The sequence below is a fragment of the Capra hircus genome, chromosome 16 (genome assembly GCF_001704415.2).
Source record: "Capra hircus breed San Clemente chromosome 16, ASM170441v1, whole genome shotgun sequence".
NCBI lineage: Eukaryota > Metazoa > Chordata > Mammalia > Artiodactyla > Bovidae > Capra > Capra hircus.
In genome coordinates, this window is record NC_030823.1 from 40,993,040 (window position 1) to 41,015,393 (window position 22,354).

General features: G+C 47.6%; 1 protein-coding gene across 3 annotated transcripts in view; it reads left to right on the top strand.

The window, feature by feature from the left end:
- The window catches only part of MTOR (mechanistic target of rapamycin), a 125,574-nt gene extending 103,220 nt beyond the window's left edge, over positions 1-22,354 (top strand). For 2 of the 3 annotated variants that reach the window (XM_018059919.1, NM_001285748.1), the window contains 20 exon segments: positions 3,178-3,429; positions 4,100-4,200; positions 4,878-4,974; positions 6,994-7,092; positions 7,386-7,508; positions 7,719-7,901; positions 8,310-8,444; positions 8,665-8,839; positions 10,120-10,255; positions 10,866-11,013; positions 11,596-11,718; positions 13,019-13,101; positions 14,163-14,235; positions 14,690-14,764; positions 15,151-15,286; positions 15,913-15,978; positions 17,880-17,960; positions 18,235-18,315; positions 20,605-20,710; positions 21,400-22,352. In XM_018059919.1, coding sequence (XP_017915408.1) covers positions 3,178-3,429; positions 4,100-4,200; positions 4,878-4,974; positions 6,994-7,092; positions 7,386-7,508; positions 7,719-7,901; positions 8,310-8,444; positions 8,665-8,839; positions 10,120-10,255; positions 10,866-11,013; positions 11,596-11,718; positions 13,019-13,101; positions 14,163-14,235; positions 14,690-14,764; positions 15,151-15,286; positions 15,913-15,978; positions 17,880-17,960; positions 18,235-18,315; positions 20,605-20,710; positions 21,400-21,415 — 2,289 coding nt within the window. In that variant the 3' untranslated portion in view covers positions 21,416-22,352. 3 annotated transcript variants of the gene reach the window in all.

Below are 22,354 nucleotides of genomic sequence, written 5' to 3' on the forward strand. Positions count from 1 at the left end.
TGGAAAAACCATAGCCTTGACTAGACGGACCTTTGTTGGCAAAGTAATGTCTCTGCTTTTCAATATGCTATCTAGGTTGGTCATAACTTCCAAGGAGTAAGCGTCTTTTAATTTCATGGCTGCAGTCACCATCTGCAGTAATTTTGGAGCCCAAAAAAATAAAGTCTGACACTTTCCACTGTTTCCCCATCTATTTCCCATGAAGTGATGGGACCAGATGCCGTGATCTTCATTTTCTGAATGTTGAGCTTGAAGCCAACTTTTTCACTCTCCTCTTTCACTTTCATCAAGAGGCTTTTTAGCTCCTCTTCACTTTCTGCCGTAAGGGTGGTGTCCTCTGCGTGTTTGCAGTGACTGATATCTCTCCCGGCAGCCCTGACTCCAGCCTGTGCTTGCAGCTCTATAATTACACATTGTAGTGATGTGCATATGTGCCACGTCCTCTTTATCCATTCGTCTGTCGATGGACATTTAGACTGTTTCCACGTCTTGGCTATTAGAAATATTGCTACAGTGAACATTGAGGTACATATCTCTTTCTGAATTATGATTTTCTCAGGGTATATGCCCAGTCGTGGGATTACTGGGTCCTGTGGTAGTTGTTATCGTAGTTCTATTAAATTTTTTAAGGAACCTCCATACTATTCTCCATAGTGGTTCTATCAGTTTACATTCCCACCAGCAGCACAAAAGGTTCCCTTTTCTTCATACCCTCTCCAGTCTTACAGACTCTTAGCAGCTTGTTTTCTTAGACCATCTGGACACACAGTTAGTCTCTGGAACTTTATCTTCCCTTGGGTCATCTGTTCCTTCCCAGCTTCTTTATGATTTCCATCCCTGCCTGCTCCTCATCTAAGAACTGAACTTTCTGTTTCTGTTGGAAAGCTCTAACATCCTGTTATATCATAGGAAAATTTTCAAGAAGATAAAGAAAACTAGAAAATGTATAAAAGCTTGACTGGTAGAGGAATAAGTCTTGGAAGTACACACCTCTGGTGAGAGCATGCTTTCTCGTGTTTTTTAGTATCTTTTCTGAGGGGCCTCCAGGTTAGACTGCCTGTGAGGCAGATGTCATCCACTCCTTTCCGGTGTCTCTTTAACCTGCTAATACTCTGGGAATGAATCCCTCTGGGGTCAAAACCTGCATCTGAAGGCCCCAGAAACATCTACAGTAAAATTCTTGCCGTGCTTTAAGCGTGTATCAGTCTGATCTGAAAAATGCCCATTTTGTGAAAGAAGCAGTAATTATTCTGTCTAGGACAGCTTCAGTCCAAGACTGGAAGAATATGTCCAGTTAACCTTTGACCAGCTAGAGCCTTACTAATTAGAACTATGTCCTAACCAGATTACTTTCCTTCATTCAACTTTTCTGAAAGAAACACAGGAAAAAAAAAACAAACTGGCTTTAGTCTGGGCCTATTGATTCTGTGCTGTCATCTCCCATCAGTGACTCATGTTAATCCCACGTTCCTGCAGGACTCTTTCTGTCTTGTTTGTTGTGACCCCCTCCAGCTCACTGTACATATACAGGTATTTGTGGATTAAACGAAGGTATGGGAAAGCTGAGCCTGGGTCATTGTAGGATTCTTATTCATCAAGTAGAAGTTGATAGTGATTCATCTACTCTGCTTAGCTGGGGAAATGGACACTTCTGTGTTAAAGCAAGGTTTTTAGCAAGGGATTCAAAGAAATTTACCAGTTATCCAGAAAGTTCCAACTGTGAGTGGATTATTTAATGTCTTGCTATCACTGCAAATTTACGGTATGCCTCATGCCCTGTAAACCAGGCAGTGCTATCTCAAAGCGTTACTACAGCTCAAACCCTCAGAGGTGTGAGTAGTTAGCACCAAAGGCTTCTTCTGGCTGGCAGTCACTGACCACTGATCTCTGACAGGCCCTCAGCCAGGTGTGAGGGACAAGCAGTGGCCGCGAGTCACCCTCCACGGCTGGCCTGTGCTCTTAGTGTGCCCCCTTTCCCACTGTCCTCTGCCTGGTTAAGACCTCTACCTTCACTCTCTGAACTTCTGCTCTCCTCCATAATCTGTTTTGTGTCTGCTGCCAAAGGAATCTTTCAAATCCAGCTTTTAACCCATCTCTCTTTTTCTGGGGGCGGTGGGCAGAGCCACACTTTGTAGGATCTTAGTTCCCTGATCAGGGACTGAACCCAGGCCCTAGCAGTGAAAGCACCAAGTCCTAATCACTGGACCACCAGGGAATTCCCTTAACCTATCTTTTTAAAAAAACAGCTGTACTTATTTATTTGTTTTTGGCTATGCTAGGTCTTTTTTGTTTTTCTCTAATTGCAGCACATGGAGGCTACAGTCTAGTTGTGGTGCACAGGCTTCTCATTGCAGTGGCTTCTCTTGTTGCAGAGCACGGGCCCTGTGGTGCACTGGCTTCAGTAGTTGCACATCTCTGGCTCTAGAGTGCTGGCCCAGTAGTTATGGTGCACGGGTTTAGTTGCAGCACGTGGGATTTTCCCAGATCAGGGATCGAACCCATGTCCCTTGCATTGGCAGGCAGATTCTTAACCACCGGACCTTCAGGGAAGCCACTTAACCCATCTTTAAAAGCTCTGTTGGGAATTCCCTGCCCTCCTGGGTGTGTCCTAAGCTTCAGGCACATGTCTGTTTTCTGTGAACCATGCTGCTTGCCCACCTGCATCTTCTTCTCTGTTCTTACAGGATATCCTTGCTGTGCCTTCCTGTTCCCTCCCCACCCATCTAGCGTGGCTCAAGACTTGCCCCAAATCCCTCCTCCATGAAGCCTTCCGAGCCCTGCACCTGGCATTCCTGTTGTCTCTCTCTCGTTGCCCCGTCCCATTCTACCTATTTGCAGGTCTTTGAGTGACCTCTTCTCTAGATGAACAGGTCCTGAGTCAAGGCCCATGGCGTGCTCCTCTTCACATGCCCCCTCATCCTACGTCACCCACCAAAGTCCCTGATAAAACAGATGCACCGCAGAATGAATGAATCACATTGGACTTAGTGAAATACCCCATTCCCAAGTGTTCCGCTGCAGTGAAGTGAGGATTCGCTTTACTGACCACTGAAAAGAAAGGGCAGCCCTTGCTTAGCCTCAGCTGGGGCCTCACACCCCTCGAGGCCCTTGATACCCGAGCCTCCTGCCCCAGCTCTTGTCACAGCCTCCATGTCTGTCCTCTCACCCTGCCCCCAGGCCTGGCATGCATGGGCAGTGATGAACTTTGAGGCTGTGCTCCACTACAAACATCAGAACCAAGCCCGCGATGAGAAGAAGAAGCTGCGACATGCCAGTGGGGCCAACATCACTAACGCGGCCACTGCTGCCACCACAGCGGGCACCGCCACCGCCACCGCCACCAGCACTGAGGGCAGCAACAGCGAGAGTGAGGCTGAGAGCACCGAGAACAGCCCTACCCCGTCTCCTCTGCAGAAGAAGGTCACTGAGGTACCTGCCCCCCACCCCACCCCTGACTATCACGGACTGACCCGGGCACCAGGCGCCCTGAGGATGGAGCCCTGGTTAGCCTTACAGGAGCCTGAGGCTCTGCTCTGAAGCCCCAGAAGAAGCCAGAAAGCATGGCTTGCATTCCGGCATTGTTTAGATGGTACTGCTGTATGTGTATTTGCGTTTGGGGACCTGATGTAGCCTCCATGCTGAAGAATGAGGTCCTTGTCATGCCTCCCACGTGGCTGAGCTCATTCTCCGCACCTGTGTGGGGGTGGCCTGCACATCTGCGGACCCACTCTGGGCACAGAGCCCAGCGGAATCCACTCTTGTTTTTTTCTCTCCCCTTCCACTTCCCCTGGGGCAGTCAGTTCAAGCTCTGGGGCAGCTGATAAGCCCAGAGATCAGCATGTTCAGGGTCTTGGTCCCACCTCCTCTGCCACCCTGTCCAGGAAGCTACTGTTAGCCCAAGATATTAACAGTTAGGCCACCATTGTAGTTACTGGGTGCTTGCTACATGTCAGGTGCTGATCTAAAAGCTTTTTGTGCATTAATTGATTTAATCTTCATAACCACTCTTGGAGATGTGCTATTTAGTGGGCTGTTCTGCCCATTTTACAGATGAGAAAGCTGAGGTGGGAGTGTCACTAACATATGTGTATTCCAACAGGATTTGTCTAAAACCCTCTTGATGTACACTGTCCCGGCTGTCCAGGGCTTCTTCCGTTCCATCTCCTTGTCACGAGGCAACAACCTCCAGGACACGCTCAGGTATCAGGAAGGGAAGTCCTGGTCATGCCATGTCGGGGGCAGGTCACAGGAGTCACCCGTAAAGTCCTCTTTCCCTCCCACCCCCGTGAGTACATCCCAGAGTCACAGGTTACTGGGCCTCACTCATATGGGTGAAATATGCAAAGAGGAAGGAGCAGTGCCTGAGGACTCCGGTGTGTAACCTGTTCCGTAGGAAGAAGCCGCCCAACTCTTTCTCAGAATATTGCTAGAATCCCTTCAGCTTTCGGAGGTGACTCTGAAAGGCCCAAACAAATAGCACAGGCCGGTCAGTCCAGAGGCTGTCAGTGTCCAGCCCTCCTGTGTCTGGGGGTTTCCCGGCTAAGTGCCAAGTTTGCTAGTTACTGCTGTGTTAGAGGCAACTCTTCCTACACATGCAAAGCTTATCCATGGACTCATCTCTTAGATGTATGAGCTGGTGGCATGGTGATCCCTCCCTGTTGTCTAGAGTGGCAAGGCATTCCCTGGGGATGGTCTGTGTCCAGTCAGGCACTGCCAGCCACCACCACCACCCCACTCCTAAGTGCTCCCAAGACCAAGAACACTGGAGCCACTGCTCTGGGACCCCGCCGGCACTTCTCTTCAAGAGTCTCAAAGATGAGAAAACAGGCAAAACCTGGCAAATTAAAGTTTCTAAGACTTTCCTTTTTCTTTTCCAGAGTTCTCACCTTATGGTTTGATTATGGTCACTGGCCAGATGTAAATGAAGCCTTAGTGGAAGGGGTGAAAGCAATCCAGATTGACACTTGGTTACAGGTAAGGGCACTGGGTTACAGGTGAGGGCAGGTAGATTTCAGGTGAGGACACTGGGGTACAGGTGGGGACAGGTGGATTTCAGGTGAGAGCACTGAGTTACAGGTGAGGGCACTGGGTTACAGGTGAGGACAGGTGGATTTCAGGTGAGGACAGGTGGATTTTAGGTGAGGACACCAGGTTACAGGTGGGGACAGGTGGATTTCAGGTGAGAGCACTGGGTTATAGGTGAGAGCACTGGGTTACAGGTGAGGGCACTGGATTACAGGTGGGGACAGGTGGATTTCAGGTGAGGACAGGTGGATTTCAGGTGAGGACACCAGGTTACAGGTGGGGACGGTGGATTTCAGGTGAGAGCACTGGGTTACAGGTGAGGGCACTGGATTACAGGTGGGGACAGGTGGATTTCAGGTGAGGATACTGGGTTACAGGTGGGAACAGGTGGATTTCAGGTGAGGACACTGGGTTACAGGTGGGGACAGGTGGATTTCAGGTGACAGCACTGAGTTACAGGTGAGAGCACGGGGTTACAGGTGAGGGCACTGGGTTACAGGTGAGGACAGGTGGATTTCAGGTGAGGACACCAGGTTACAGGTGGGGACAGGTGGATTTCAGGTGAGAGCACTGGGTTACAGGTGAGGGCACTGGGTTACAGGTGAGGACAGGTGGATTTCAGGTGAGGACACCAGGTTACAGGTGGGGACAGGTGGATTTCAGGTGAGAGCACTGGGTTACAGGTGAGAGCACTGGGTTACAGGTGAGGGCACTGGATTACAGGTGGGGACAGGTGGATTTCAGGTGAGGATACTGGGTTACAGGTGGGAACAGGTGGATTTCAGGTGAGGACACTGGGTTACAGGTGGGAACAGGTGGATTTCAGGTGAGGGCACTGGGTTACAGCTGAGGACACAGGGTTACAGGTGAGGGCACTGGATTACAGGTGAGAACACTGGGTTACAGGTGAGGGCACTGGGTTACAGGTGAGGACAGGTGGATTTTAGGTGAGGACACTGGGTTACAGGTGAGGGCACTGGGTTACAGGTGAGGACAGGTGGATTTCAGGTGAGGACACTAGGTTACAGGTGGGGATAGGTGGATTTCAGGTGAGGACACTGGGTTACAGGTGAGGGCACTGGGTTACAGGTGAGAGCACTGGGTTACAAGTGAGGGCACTGGGTTGCAGGTGAGGGCACTGGGTTACAAGTGGGGCACTGGGTTGTAGGTGAGGACAGGTGGATTTCAGGTGAAGGCACTGGGTTATAGGTGAGGATACTGGGTTACAGGTGGGGACAGGTGGATTTCAGGTGAGGGCACTGGGTTACAGGTGAGGACATTGGGTTACAGGTGAGGGCACTGGGTTACAGGTGAAAGCACTGGGTTACAGGTGAGGGCACTGGGTTACAGGTGGGACACTGGGTTACAGGTGAGGACAGGTAGATTTCAGGTGAGGGCACTGGGTTACAGGTGGGGACAGGTGGATTTCATGTGAGGCCACCGGGCTACAGGTGAGGGCACCAGGTTACAGGTGAGGACACAGGGTTACAGGTGAGAGCACCGAGTTACAGGTTGGGACAGGTGGATTTCAAGTGAGGGCACTAGGTTATAGGTGAGGGCACTGGGTTATAGGTGAGTGCACTGGGTTACAAGTGGGGACAGGTGAATTTCAGGTGAGGGCACTGGGTTACAGGTGAGGGCACTGAGTTCCAGGGGGGGACAGGTAGATTTCAGGTGAGGGCACTGGGTTACTGGTGAGGATGGGTCAGGTCTTGCTCGTTGTCTCTCTTAGAATCATGCAGTGTTGAGAGGAGCACGCACTATACAATGGTAAGGAAGCAGCGATCCACCCCCAAGGTCAAGACTCCACATTTTCTTCAATTCCTTTAGAGAACTGAAAAGGATAAACCATTTCCATGCCCAGCAGTATCTATCAAACCAGTTGCAAGAGCTGTTCATGGCTCAGAAGAATAACTGGAGTTGTTTCCACATCTCATAGGCTGCATACTGTGTCTTTCTGAATATCAGGTTATACCTCAGCTCATTGCAAGAATTGATACGCCGAGGCCCCTGGTGGGACGTCTTATCCACCAGCTTCTCACAGACATTGGTCGGTACCACCCCCAGGTGCGTGGAGTCCCCGGGCACTTTTCCGTCTAACCACTGACCTTTGATTTGGCCATCAACCTTTCCTAAACCGCTCTAGGGACGCAAATGCCCCTGGGAGCCAAGAGTCCTGTCCTGCCCCCAGGAGCGTCTGCCCAGCTGACAGGCTCAGGGACCTAGGGTCTTCTGGGAAAGAAAAAATTCCGCCCAAGGCCACACAGCCCCTGCCTGGTAGACTTGGATGAGTGTCAGCACCATACTCTTGTCATCCTCCTTTTACACATTTGCAAACGCTCCTTCTGTGCTTGCTTCAGGCCCTCATCTACCCGCTGACAGTGGCCTCCAAGTCCACCACCACGGCCCGGCACAACGCAGCCAACAAAATCCTGAAGAACATGTGCGAACACAGCAACACGCTGGTGCAGCAGGCCATGATGGTGAGTCCAGGCAGACTCGAGCCACCAAGCAGAGGTCTCGAATGAGACGCTCGAGCCACCAAGCAGAGGTCTCGAGTGAGATGGCCTTCCTTCCTCAGGGCGAGGCCGTGTACTCCCTCTGCCGGAAGGAGTTCCTCCTGTTTCTCCGAGATGGGCCTTTCTGAGCTTAGCTCACCCTTAGCACGTCCCTTCATCCCCTTTCTGATCCAGGTGAGTGAGGAGCTGATCCGAGTGGCCATCCTCTGGCACGAGATGTGGCATGAAGGCCTGGAAGAGGCATCTCGCTTGTACTTTGGGGAGAGGAACGTGAAAGGCATGTTTGAGGTGCTGGAGCCCCTGCACGCCATGATGGAGCGGGGACCCCAGACACTGAAGGAAACATCATTTAACCAGGTATGGGATAAAAAAAGACATGAACTGACGGGACCCCAAAGTCTTTAGCAGACTCCTTTCCCTCTAACCTTTCTGCTGACTTGAATAAAATGTATTTTAATGGAGGGAGGTCACAGGATATAAAACACCAGAAATAGAATTGTCATGAAGTTACAAGAACCCTTCCAAAACTTTAACTAGAAAACCACGAGGTACCTCACAAGGCCATCTCGTCTTTCTTCCAACCTCACTTTACCTGAGAAGCCATCCTGAGGGTTGGGCTCCAGGACTGGAAAGCTGCCGAGCAACCCAGCCAGTGCCGTCCGGCCAGCATACCCTCCCGAGCAGTTCTGCTGCCTGCTGGGGACTCAGAGTTGGGCTTAGTCAACACAAGTGACACCTTATTCATTCTCCTGCTTCCCCTCTCAGGCATATGGTCGAGATTTAATGGAGGCCCAGGAATGGTGCAGGAAGTACATGAAATCAGGGAACGTCAAGGACCTCACCCAAGCCTGGGACCTCTATTACCATGTATTCAGACGAATCTCCAAGCAGCTGCCTCAGGTAGGATCTCATGGCTCTAACAGGGTTACCAGTCATTATAGTCCTTTCTGTTCCGCTGCCTATGAACATCCTGATACTAAGTCCTCAGCACCTGGCTCCACTTCTACCTGCGGACTTTGGGACAAGGCATGGCTACTAGCAATCCATTGAAAAATATGTAAACGGCATTTCAGTTCCTCCTGAGAGGCAGAAAGCTAAACCCTGTGGTAACTATTCACAGCTCACATCCTTAGAGTTGCAGTACGTCTCCCCTAAACTTCTGATGTGCCGGGATCTGGAACTGGCTGTGCCGGGAACTTATGACCCCAACCAGCCCATCATTCGCATTCAATCCATTGCGCCGTCTCTGCAAGTCATCACATCCAAGCAGAGGCCCCGGAAGTTGACGCTTATGGGTAAGGCCCCTTGTGCACTTTCGGTACTCGAGTCTCCCTCCCAGCCCGGGGGACCCCTCCCCTCCTGACGCAACTGCTTGCTGTCCACACCACTAACCTTTCTCCCATGTATTGAGAGTCGAGTGAAGGACATCCTCGCTGGGACTTCTAGTTGATTCCTACTGTTGTGCTTCCTTAGGTGAGGCTTATCAGCCCTACCCCAGTGCAGGTGGAAGGGAACCGTGCAGGCCTACAGCACGGAGGTGGGTTTGGCAAGGGGCCGGTCAGGGGGCCGATCAGGAAGAAAGAGGCTGCGGATGCAGCACAGCAGGTGACAGGCCATGTTGAGGAAGGCCACCTGGGCTGGAGTGTCCTTCTTTATACTTCACATCCTCTCTGCGGGGAGGCTTTGTAAAGTGAACTTAGTGAAGCAGTAGTTCTGACAGTGCGGTGTGCCACCAGGAGGGTGGTTTTGAAGGCCTGAGTGTTCTGCTGGTACTCGGAGCTCTCACACCTTTAACAGTACTCATGTTTCTTAAATAGTGATTATTCACCAGCGGTGGCAAATGCTGGGTGGTTGTCTCTGTAGGCTGGTCTCTTCTAATACTAACATGCGTGTTGGTCAGCTTTCAGCAGCTTCTAACTAAAGAGACTTTAATGAAGGACTGTTTTCAGAGGCATGGCTGAGTTAAGAGGGCCAGTAGTATGAAGTGTATAATTATTCACCCCCGCCCTTCAGACCTAGAGGGCACGGAGCCCGGCAAGGGCTGTAACCTAGAAAGAGAAGGCATCCCCTGATGCCGTGGTCCAGACCAAGGGAGGGAGCTACTTCTAGAACCAGAATCTGGCCAGTTGTCAGGGGCAGGTACCCCGACCTCTCCCTCTTCTACCCTCTAACCTTTTGACAGTGCCCCCATTGGCCAAGCACACCAGGGAGTCCAGGGGATGTGGTCTCTAGGAGTCCAGGCTTCTAAGGTCAGAGCAGGACAGAGAGTGGGTTGGGGAGGTAACATGTAGAGTGACCATCTCTGTACAGACTCATTCCTGGCACTTGAAGATGGAGCTTTTTAAAAAACTTTACTTACTGTTGAGTCGAACATGTCACTGGGGGACCATCAAAAAGAAGGCCATTCTTTTGATGGCCATTCACCCATTCTAGGGCACGTTTCTTCCGTTTGTCAGGACAGTGTGACTGGGTATGGTATGTGTCTCCCAACCTGCGAATGCAGTAGTGGTCCCCCAGCCAACAGGATGGAAACCCTCTGATCCTCGCTGACTGCTCCCCGCTTCACTCCCCACAGGCAGCAACGGGCATGAGTTTGTCTTCCTCCTGAAGGGCCATGAGGACCTGCGGCAGGACGAACGGGTGATGCAGCTCTTTGGCCTGGTCAACACCCTTCTGGCCAATGACCCAACGTCTCTTCGGAAAAACCTCAGGTATTCAGGATGCCACAGAGACAGCTCTAGATAACTAGAGAAATCTAGTTATTTCTTATTTCTCTTCCAGGTCGTCACTTACCTTTGCCAAGTAAATGATTCTGTACCTGACAGGAGGTCATCAGTAGCCAAGATGTCAAAGAGAAAGACTCTCCATTGGTTTTGAGTGTTCTCAGGGGAAGTCCTTCAGAGGACTCAGAAAGGAACATTTCATGGCCTTTAGATGGGAGGTTCCACAAATTTGATGTGTTCTGTGCCAAATGAAATGACCGCCCTAACAAGCCCGTCCTGTCCTCAGGCTTCTCTCACTCCTCTTTCTGTTAAGAACATGGATGTTAAGTGGGGAGGTCATTTTAGGCTTAGAAGTCATCATGGGATTGTTCCCCCAAAGCAGTGAGTTTGTTAGGCAGGTTGGGAACACTGGTGGTACCTTTATACCATCAGCCCCAATTGTGTTTTAGGTTTTATGCATCACACCACGTCCCTCATCACATGCCCCACAACAGCCTTGTGTGGATAGGCTCATTAAAACCAGTTTGCATATGCCACGAGTGGCTCAAAGGTCTGCTCTGTTTTCTGTTCATTGACCCTGCTTTCCTGTGGGCTTTAGCATCCAGAGATACGCTGTCATTCCATTATCAACCAACTCGGGCCTCATCGGCTGGGTGCCCCACTGTGACACGCTGCACGCCCTCATCCGGGACTACAGGGAGAAAAAGAAGATCCTTCTCAACATTGAGCATCGCATCATGCTGCGGGTACGTGATGAGGCTGCCAGACCCAACACTTTGGTGTCTTGAGGGTGAAGCTGGCAAGTCAGTTCAGGAATTAGTACAGAGCTGTTTTCCTTGTTCCATCACTGAAAAATCTATTCAAGGGAATTAGCTGTTGACAAAGGATTAATGGTATGAGTCTTTAAGCAGATAACCACCTCTAAGAAACAAGGATCCTAAAGCCCAGCAATTAGGTTTTCATCACCCTCCATGAGACTGGACAGTATTACTCATCAGGCAACATACATCTGCTGATCCTAACATGGTACACAGCGCTGACTGGCTGAATGGGGAAGCAGGGAAGCAGTGTTCAGTAGGTGTGTGAGGGAGAAAAGTGAGAAAGTTTATGAACCTCCCAGTGCTCTCGTTCACACTGAAGCTGGTACCGAGGCAAGGCCTGATGCTTGCCCCTTGTGCCCTGGCCCCTCCTGTGGTCCTCAGGTTAGAGTGGCCACTGCTTCTCCTTTTGGTGGCAGTGGTGAAATCAGAACCCATCTCTGCCTGGCCTCAGAGCCTTGTTTCTTCCTGGATATGCGTTGCTCATCTCAGACTTGTGTCTTGGTGCAGATGGCTCCGGACTATGACCATCTAACTCTGATGCAGAAGGTCGAGGTGTTTGAGCATGCTGTCAACAACACAGCTGGGGATGACCTGGCTAAACTGCTGTGGCTGAAGAGCCCCAGCTCTGAGGTATGGCGCCCCTGCACTCCAACCTCCCCTCTCGTCAGGAAGGTTTGTTTGCTCCTGTACACTTGGTGGACATGTCCTGTAACGATTAGCCGTAGGTGATGTGTAGCCTTTTAGAGCAGAAACCAAATGGCCGAGCCACGTAGTCTAGCTGTAGATAGTTTCATGTTTCAACCATTGCTTACAATAGTATTTTATTAAGGCTGTTAAATCTTTTTCATATATATCATTAATTTCCTATTTATCTGGTTTTTCAATTTCGTTAATAGGATGTTTCTAGGTTTGAAGTTTTTATTTTGTTTTGGTTTTGATGTACATTTTTAAATGTTAGAAGTGAATAGATTTTTAAAAAATCCTTTCTTTAAAGTTTCTTTGGCTTATATTTAGAAATGCTCTCTCCACCTCAAGATTTTCTTGTATTAATTATAAGATTTGTTTTTACATTTAAATCCTTAACCCAAGTTAGAATTTAAAGTTAGGGTATAGATTTTATTTTTTTAAGGTGATTAACCAACATGACAGTATTACCAGGGGCTTCCCAGATGGTGCTAGCGGTAAAGAACCTGCCTGCCAGTGCAAGAGATGCAAGAGACACATATTCGATCCCTATGTCGGAAAGATCCCCTAGAGGAGGGCATGGCAACCCTCTCTAGTATTCTTGCCTGAAGAATCCCATAAACAGAGGAGCCTGGCAGGCTACAGTCCATGGGGTCGCAAAGAGTCAGACACTACTGGAGTGACTTCGCACACACACAGTATTACCAAATAATCCATCCTGTAACAAAGTCAACTTTTATTATATACTAAATTCTTATATGCCCTTGAATTTCTTTCTAGAATTTCTGTATCGTTGATCTTTCTGCCTATTTATCCTCAAGTATCCCACTGTTAATACAAGTCTTTTCTCACTAGTTATTTACATGTAATTTTTTTCCAGGTAAATTTTAGGATCATTTTGTCAAGATTCCCAAGAAACTTTTATTGAAATTACATTGAATGTATTAAATCTGGAAGGATATTGCATCTTTTCAGTCTTAAGTGGATAGCCTTAAATGGATATTTTCATTTACTCTAGTCTCTATGTTTCTAAGCAAGGGTTAATTTACTTAGTCATCCAAGTTCTACACATTTCCAATCAAGTTTATTCTGAGCAGAGTTTATTAATTTTGTAATTATGAATAATTTTTGTTCCCTTATACATTCTAACTGGTTATTGTTGAAGCAAACAACTGATTAGGATATAATTGTGTTGAAAACCAGTTAGTTTTCAGAGCCTTGGTTCACATGTGCTTCTGTGTTCTAGGTGTGGTTTGATCGAAGAACCAATTATACCCGCTCTTTAGCGGTCATGTCTATGGTTGGGTATATTTTGGGCCTGGGCGATAGGTAAGTGAATTTGTTTCTTTGAATATTCTTTCTCCATTATATAGTTTTCATGAATGATTTCATTTTGTTTTCCAGTGAGCTTTATGACCGTTTGGTAAATATTTGTATTTTGTACTTCAGCTGTTTTTTGCAGCATCAACCTTAGTCCCCTATTATTGTCCATGCCATCAAAACAACACGTCAAACTAAAGAGAAGAAAAACCATAGTTCAGGGGTACTTTCTCCATAGGTTGGTTTAATGTATTAAAATCCATGTGAAATCTAGTTGATTTTATTAATTCAATAAACATTTATCAATCATCACTATGCTAAGATAAATAATCCTATTTCTGTAATTAAAACCAACCAAAATAGATCCCTCTGATATTTCTACATATTAAAATTCATCCAAATGTACTGACTGCAGAAGTCATTTAGGAATGTTCAGAATTTTTTAAAATAATAATATTCTGATGTCTACAATTTTTCTTCTGGGATCATTCTCAGGCAATTATTTGAGAGTAAAAAAATTTAATCCCACAAAAATAATAAATTCCTGTTTTTAAAAAACTTGGTAGAGCACCTGTCCAGAATACCCAGATGCTCCTGCCTGGAGGAGCTCGGGACTCAGGGAGATGAGAGCCTGTCTTGAAGAGCCTTGTCACTCTGAGATGCCAGCACTGCCAGAAACCTGTGACTGTTTATCCTGTGACCAAAGACCTTGGGGAAACAAACTGTCTTGGTATCATGGGGCAACTTGTGATCCACACAGGTCAATTCTCATTTGAGCCCTAGAGCAGGGGTCAGCACACTTTTTCTATAAAGGGCCAAATAGTAAATATCTTAGGCTTCACTGGCCTTACAGTCTCCATCACAAGTACTCATCTCTGCTGCTGCAGCACAAAAGCAGCCCAAAACAATGCATGAACAAATGAGTATGACTGTGTTCCAATAAAAATTATTTGTAAAAGTTCGGGGTGGAGTGCTGCCTTTGGCCTGAGTGCTGTCATTACCAACCCTTGGCCTAGTCTCACAGACTTGGGGATTTGTTCATCCGAGCTGTTCTGTCTTCTGTTTCTCAGACATCCATCCAACCTGATGCTGGACCGGCTGAGTGGAAAGATTCTGCACATTGACTTTGGGGACTGCTTTGAGGTGAGCATATGTTCCAGAACCCAGAGGACCACCTTCTACCCCACTCCAACCATTTAAGCAAACTTAAAAGCCCAAATGCCGTATTCTTACCCCTAACTCTTCTCTCAAGGTGATAGAACATCAGTCTAACAGATGAAGTATGTGCTGTTTGATTTTTGCTGTTACAGGACTCAGAAAAGGAGATGCTGGTTGAAGGCCTGGGCGTGATACACACTTACCTTTTTTCTCTCTCTCCCTCCCCACTCCCCATCTTCTCTTTTTTTTATTTTTAAATTTTTAGCTGTCTTAAATTACAGCGATAAGTCCCATCACTAAACTAGACTCACACTGCTTCCTTTCTATGCTCTAATTGAAATCAGTGCTGGTGATGCACAGGAAAGCCACCTACCTGCACCTGGCTCCAGCTGAGGAAGGCAGTCTCAGTGGACCTGGGTTTTCCCTTTATTACCCTTAGGTTGCTATGACCAGAGAGAAATTCCCAGAGAAGATTCCATTTAGACTAACGAGAATGCTGACCAATGCTATGGAGGTGAGTGGATGTTGGTAACAAGCTGCTTTGAAATAGGACCAGTACAGTTCTATCCCCTCTCCCAAAGACAGACTTCCTTCCTTGTTAGATCTCCAGCTCCTCAAATGCCCAGCTTATGCTGTAGTCGTATCCTCTAACAGATATTTTCTACCCTGTTAGAAATGATCAGTCTTTAAAAGTCTCACCCAACCTTTACGCCAGACCTTGTTTCGTATGAATGACAGTCCTGACCCTTTGCTCTGAGGCGTTCCCAGCCTGGCCCCTCATTGATGGCCATGCCCTCTCTCTGAATGGGGTGACACGCCCTCTGAGGTGATGCTGGGTGGTAAGGCCTTCGGGGACCAGCGTGGTGACTTCCGTGGTGATCAGCTCTGGCTCGTCTGCAGGTCACGGGCCTTGATGGCAACTACAGGATCACGTGCCACACCGTGATGGAGGTGCTCCGGGAGCACAAGGACAGCGTCATGGCCGTGCTGGAAGCCTTCGTCTATGACCCCCTGCTGAACTGGAGGCTGATGGACAGTGAGTCTCAGCAAGAGCCCGGGTGCTGGGGTTCACCCTTCCCACAATGGGCGTGGCCAGTTCACAGTCCTGCCGGGCTTCACACACAGAGCCCAAGACCCAGGACTCAGCTGCCACACCACACTTCCACAGGGCAGCTGTGGTGGCTGGAAATCAATTTCAAGTATTTTTATTAACTAAGAAAACTCTGGTCATCAGTTTAGATCTTGATTAAAGCATTTTTCAAAATAAATAAGTACTCTAGTGACTTATGTTAGGTTTCATATTGAATAGCAGATGGAATTTTTACAGAATTTGCAAACAGTTTTGCTGTCTCAACAGTGCCTTAGTCTACTCTTTATTCCGAGCTCCTCAGAAGGTGTTTACTAATCAGAGGCGTCTTCTCTACTCACTTGTTATCTAGTTTACATCGTCTGAATCCCACTCAGCCATATAAAATGCCCCTCAGGATCAGATGCCTTGTGAATATCCACCCGTTTACTCCTGAGTGTTACGTTTTTGGTTTTATCTTAGTTATGGCTTTGGGGAAATTATATTTTTATGATTAAGGGAAAGTATATCAGCCAAGTTTTTTTCAAATCAAAGTTTGAAGCACTTTTTAACCCTCCTTTTCTTTCTTTCCCTAGCAAATACCAAAGGTAACAAGCGATCACGGACGAGGACCGATTCCTACTCTGCTGGCCAGTCAGTAGGTGAGTGCTGAAAGACTGTCCTCTTTTTGTCCAGGGTATTTCTAGAATAGAGCAAGTCACTGCCTTTAAGGCATGACTTAAGTAATAAGCATCTAATGTATTTCAGGAAGAAGTGGGTACCTAAAGCTCAGAAATTTTGATCACACTATCCAATCTTAATCTACATGTAAAAACATAAATCAATTAAAAGTTTGTCTGAATTGGACTTCCCTGGTGGTCCAGTGGGTAAGACTCCACACTCCCAATGTCGGGGGCCTGGGTTCGATCCCTGGTCCAGGAATTAGATTCCACATGCCACAGTTAAGATCAGAGATTCCATATGCTGCAACTAAGACCCAGCAGAGTCAAATAAATTTAAAAAAAAAAATTTTTTTAAGTATGTCTGAATATTAGCCAGTCTTTTAGCATGCCCTTTAATGGTATCTAGGATAATTATTAGCTATGTTACCTTAATTCTAAAGCTTTGGGAATAGCTCAGAAATGAGAAGATGAAAGTAGTGGAAATATACACACACTGTTGCCTGAGCAGCGAGGAAGCCACAGGAAACACTGTTCCCAGGAATGTGGTCCACAAAGCAGGGTTACAAGAAGATAACGCCCCTCTGAGAGCCAGAACAGGCTCCATGTATTCCCTGCTTTCAGACATCTTAGAGTCAAGCTGTTTGACTTGTTTACCCTTCCCCTTTGCCCCTTATCCCTAACCCAACCCTTTGACCCCCACATTCAACAACATCCTACACAGTCATATTTTAGAAATACCATTGGGATGTAAAACAGTTAAATATTCTCTCCAAATACTTATGGAACATTTGCAGTTGGTTACCAGCTAGGTCAAATGGTATTCAGAGGTATGAAAACAATGTGACATACTGAGCATGCTCTGAGGAAGCACAGAATCCCGGAGTGTATATGGAATAAGAGCAGCTCACTGCATTGTGTAGGCCGGTGCCATGTGGTTTGGTTGGGAACCAGGGGGTGGTAGGCCTTAGAAAGGCGGTATCACTCTGAACTGCTTGGGAATCCCTGAATCACCCACAGTGTCTGGGGGCCTCATGAGGATGACTGGTCTCACCCAGATTATATGACACTTACTGTTATAACTCTCAGGGTCTGCCTTGTTCATACATTATTGGGTGACTCCCATGTGCCACCTGTGATATACCAAGGGGAATTAGGACAGCTTGTTCTGGTGGCACCAGTGGTGGTAGACCTGGTTGCTTGTATGTGCCTCAAAAGTTAAGTTCCAAGGACTCATGAATTAAAGTATTATCATCACTAGCTTCGGTTTGAAGACCTGTCGTGTCCCAGGGCAGTGTGTAAATAGCTTCAGAGTTCTGATTCTAGATACCTCTCCTGAAGGCCACAGTTAGCAGAGGGTGAGGCTAAAGCCTGTGGACTTCTCCCCAGAGTTGATGTATAAATTCCTCCAAGGAATAACATTTCAGTCACATGTGTGATCCTTTGAAAGCTAGTTTTCTTTATGTTATGACCAGTTTGGGTCCAACCAACCAAATTTTTGTGGCCAGATCTTTGACCTGTTAGCCTATTCTGTATGTCAGAACATTTTATTAATGCTGTGTGTTTGCAAATTCATGCAGATGTCAAGCCTTTCTTTGAGGGGGTGGGGGAGTTGTGCCGGCACTTTGTGGGATCTCAGTTCCCTGACTAGGGATTGAACCCAAGCCACAGCAGTGAAAGCACTGAGTCCTAACCTCTAGACAACCCAGGAACTCCCTAAAAAATGTTAAATTCATAAAGAGCAAAACACTTCCTATTTCCTTTATCCTCTGAGACAGGTGGGGCAGGTGTTAAAAGAGATCGTACATGACGAATTAGAGCCAATACCTTGGAACGGTGGCTTCTTGTTGTTTTAATTTTCTGCTGATTTTTTTTCCTCCTAGAAATTTTGGATGGTGTGGAACTTGGGGAACCAGCCCATAAGAAAACGGGGACCACGGTGCCAGAATCTATTCATTCTTTCAGTAAGTCCAGCCTCTGAAGAATTGCATCAGCTACTAGCTCATTAAGAAAAGAGCAGCTGTGAACACCAGGAGGAGGGTCAGTAAGAGGAAGCAACAGAACTGCCTTTGAGCAGCAAAGGTCCCATGAATTTCTCATTATATTCTGAGGACAATGATAGATGAAGAAGAATTGCTCCACACTTACAAAAGTGAATATGTGAGAAAAACAGCGGTGTGCATTGAACCTGTTATGATGATCCAATCTTACTGTTATTTCTGTTTTTGTTTATTCCAGTTGGAGATGGTTTGGTGAAACCAGAGGCCCTAAATAAGAAAGCTATTCAAATTATTAACAGGGTTCGAGATAAACTCACTGGTGAGTGTATATGTGTGTTTACTTAAAAGGAACATAAAATCTCCTTGAGTGGGTGTTCAGCCCAGTTTCCAGTGGTATTGGTGCCTAAAGTGTGACCCTGTGCTGCTAACTGGAGTGTCTCTGAGGCCAGCAGTGAAGGATCCTCTCTGATTCTCTAATGACCAATGAACTTCCTTTAAGTAATGTTGTTAATCTCGTTTTAACGGTAAAGTTTAACAGTAAAGTTCTGTTGAGTCCAAAGTCAGCCAAATTCAAGAAAATTAATCATCATGGCTGAATATTAGAGTAAATCTGACCACTTGGTTCATTGCCCACCTGTGCTGAGGTAACTGTTACGGAGTGGAGAGCCTGGATGGGAACACCATGTACTTTTGAACAGGAAACGTGTCACACTGACCAAGTGGTGTGACGTGGGGGTGGAAGGCAGGGAGGCCAAAGGCCCAGCACCACCGCTGGGACCCCACAGGCCTGTGTCTCTTCCTCTGGCCAGAAAGTGACAAGAACACCTCATTCAGAAGGCGGTGAGGATGAACTGGGATGTGGGAGGCCCAGCACGTAAGCTCTGTCATCAAGGCATATTGGTTCATTGAGCACCTGCAAGTGCTAGATGTTGAAGAAACAGTGTAGGTTAAAAACAGGCATCTTCCCTGCTTTCTTGGGACTTAGACTCTAAAGAGGAATACTGTTGTAAGTGGAAGAGAGACTAGGGCTGTGATGATAGTAACAGGGGAATTTAAGTCCAAGCGTTACAGAAAAGCTTCCCTCAGCAAACTACCTAGGAGCCAAAATTTGCTAGAGGAGTTAATTAGGGCAGATTCTTCCAGGTGAAGGAAACAACATGTGCAAAGACCCTGTGGTAGGAGGGAGAATGGCAACAAAAAAGGTCAGAAAGGCTGGCAGACCAAACTTGCCCCAGGAAGGTGAGAGGAGCACAATGCAAAGTGTTTGGACTCTGAGCAGGCCAGGGCCAGACCATGCAGGGCCTTCTGTTTTTACCCTGTATCTTGTGGGCAGTGAGAAACCACTGAAGAGTTTTAAGGGGGTGGAGGGGAGCTGGGCAGGTTTGCATTGTGAGATCCTGCCTGCTCTGACTGTGGGGGAAGCAGGGTCTGGAGGGGAGGAAGCAGCTGCCACAGTCGATGCCAGTTGGACAGTTGATTAGACAAGGGTGGCAGTGGAGGTGGAGTCGAGAGCTGTTTAGGAGGAAAATGCAAAGGATTGATGATGGGCCGTGAGGGGTGGAGAGGGATCAGGGGTGGTTCTGGGTCTCTGGTGGCCTTCTGAGAGCTCTGATGAGCCTGGCAGCCAGAATAATGCAGTGGAAGAGAATGCGAAGTGAGAGAAGGGACGGAGACAAGTTTCAAAGCTCTCAGGAAGTCTGGCTGTGCGGGGAGGAGAGAGGACATAGCTAAAGAGGGAGAAGTTGGATGAGCAGTTCTGTTTCCTTCAACAGGAGGAGGAATGTGTTTACAGAAAGTGAGCACATGGTGGGGGCAGTGGGGGTTGCAGATGTGAGTGAGAGGCAGCATGGTCAGTATTGTAAGGCTCCTGACAAAGAGGAGGCAGTGGATCACAGTGCAAGTGAATTTGGCCTTAAATGGGAGGAGGGCCCGCTCTCTGGGGTGATGGAAAGGAGGAAGGGGGAGCTCGTGTTGAACAAAGCTGGCACCTCGAACATTGCCCAACATATCAGGGCTCTGAACTCTGCCCTTAGTGAGTCAGTTGGCTCTAGAGGAGGAGATGAGGGCACCTGCCAAGGGTGAGGAGCCAGAGGAGAGGTTTGGACGCTCAAGGAGAGGAGAGAACTTCGTGGTGGAGATGAAAGGGCGTATAGCCAGAGGAGCTGGCCAGGCAGTGCTGAGTGCCCATGTAAGGCTGGAGACTATGAGTGTGTGATGAAAGCAGGCAGCCCTGCAAGACAAGGGGCTGGAAGGAGAGGCTGGTAGGATTGAAAGAGTCTTCTTGGCCACTTGCCCTACTGAAGGGTAATTATGGTATAGAAGCCCACTGGCCAGATCTTTGCCACTCCTGTACTCTGCCCACTGTAGGACTTTACCTTCTGTAAACTGAGAGCCGAGTATATATTAGTGTTTATTAGTATATATTAGGTGTTTATGGGTCACATGGAGGTGAATTTAAAAATCCAAGTATTATGTAGCATTTATATTCACGTACGAGGGGGAGGGGAACTGATTTAGGCTGTGTGGACAGTTGAGCCTGGCTGGGGGACTGTGGAGCTGGGTGGTTGGTACCTGGTGCACATTGGACGCTTTTGTTCCTCATGTCTAGGTCGGGACTTCTCTCATGACGAAACCCTGGATGTCCCAACACAAGTCGAGCTGCTCATCAAACAAGCGACATCCCATGAAAACCTCTGCCAGTGCTACATTGGCTGGTGAGCACCTCTGTTCAAATAAGCAATCAGGCCCCTACCCTGTGCCCCAAAGCCAGAGTCGCAAAAAAAGATATGTGGGGGTATCCATACAGGGAAATTGGGTATCCATAGAGGGAAACTGTGTCTCACATCTCTTCAAAAGTTTATACTCACTGGGTGTGCTCATTGTTCCAAAAAGGGGAAAATGGAGACATGGATGTGTATTTGGAAGGCAAACACCAAAGTGAATTGAAATGACATGTTAAATTGACTTAGACGAATAGGTGAGGCCCCTTATTTGAGGAGTGGGGGTGTTCTTTCTGGGGTTTTGCTGTCAGTTCAGAGATACAGGAAAGGCAAAGGAAAAGAAGCCAGAGGGGTGACAGAGAGAAGGAGATGAAAAGACAGATTTATCATCCGCGATTGTAACCTCAAGGACCACTCTGGGGTCTGCTTTGATTAATCGCCTGAGGCATGCTTGAAGGTAGAAACTAGAGAGAGAGGGTGACGGAGAGGTGTCCTTGCGGGACCACAGCAGGCGTCTGGCGGGCTGGAAATGATAACGCCTGTCCTGCACAATTAGCTGTGGGAGATCTCAGGGAGGGTCCCGGGGGTGGGCAGACCTTGCTCTTTCCATTCTCAGTATATCTGCATAAAGCTTTGAAGAAGCGCAGGTTATTAAAATATTTCTTTTCTCCTTGTCTCGTTAGGTGTCCTTTCTGGTAACTGGAGGCACAGACGTGCCCACAGCACTTCTCTTGAGGCTTTTGTACTTTGGTGTCTGCTTCCACTAAACTGAAACCATGGTCAGAAAGTTCAGCTCTGAAATGTAAATGAAAAGAACTACTGTATATTATAAGTTGGTTTGAACCAACTTTCTAGCTGCTGTTAAAGAATATATTGTCGGAAACATAAGGCTTGATTTGGTTCCCAGGACAGTATACATAGTAATACTACAGAAATCAAGCCCTTGATTTTGGGGAACAGAAGATCTTTAACTTTAGAAATACGGGTTTTGACTTAACTCACAAAAGAACTCAGAAGTGTTTGCTGACAGGAGAATGGCCTAGTCGTTCCTCTCAACATGGACACAGCAAACTCAGCGCAGTCACGAAGCCTCAGGTCGTGGAGGACACAGATTAGGACTCTGGATTGTAAAGACGTGGAGAAGCTGACTTCATCGCCTTCGCCCATCTCATTACCTCACTGGTCCGTGGACGTAGCAACAACCCTCGCAAGATGGGCCAAAATGGGTGGGAAAGGTCGGTCTTCTGCCTCATCCGCCACGCTGCGACATACACACTTCAAGCCAAGACCCGAGCCACTAGAGCAGAGTCTGTTCAGATTGCAAGGCAGCCTCGGCTGCGCAGATGCACGGAGGGGATCACAGTGCAGTAGGAGGCCCACCCTGGCCTTCTCAGCCTGGTTCTGGGATGTCTTCAGTGAGGTCTGAATGCCCTCCGTTTGGAGCAAGGCCTTGGAATACGGAAATGCTGTCATGGAGGTGCTGACACAGAGAGGGAAGGTCTAGTACATGTTGGGAAGTAGGAGCAAAAGAAATCTTAAATGAAATGCACAAAGTATAAAGTGTACCCATGTCTAGACACCATGTTGTATCTGAATAATTTTTGTGCCAATAAAAGACATCAGAATTTTAAAAACATG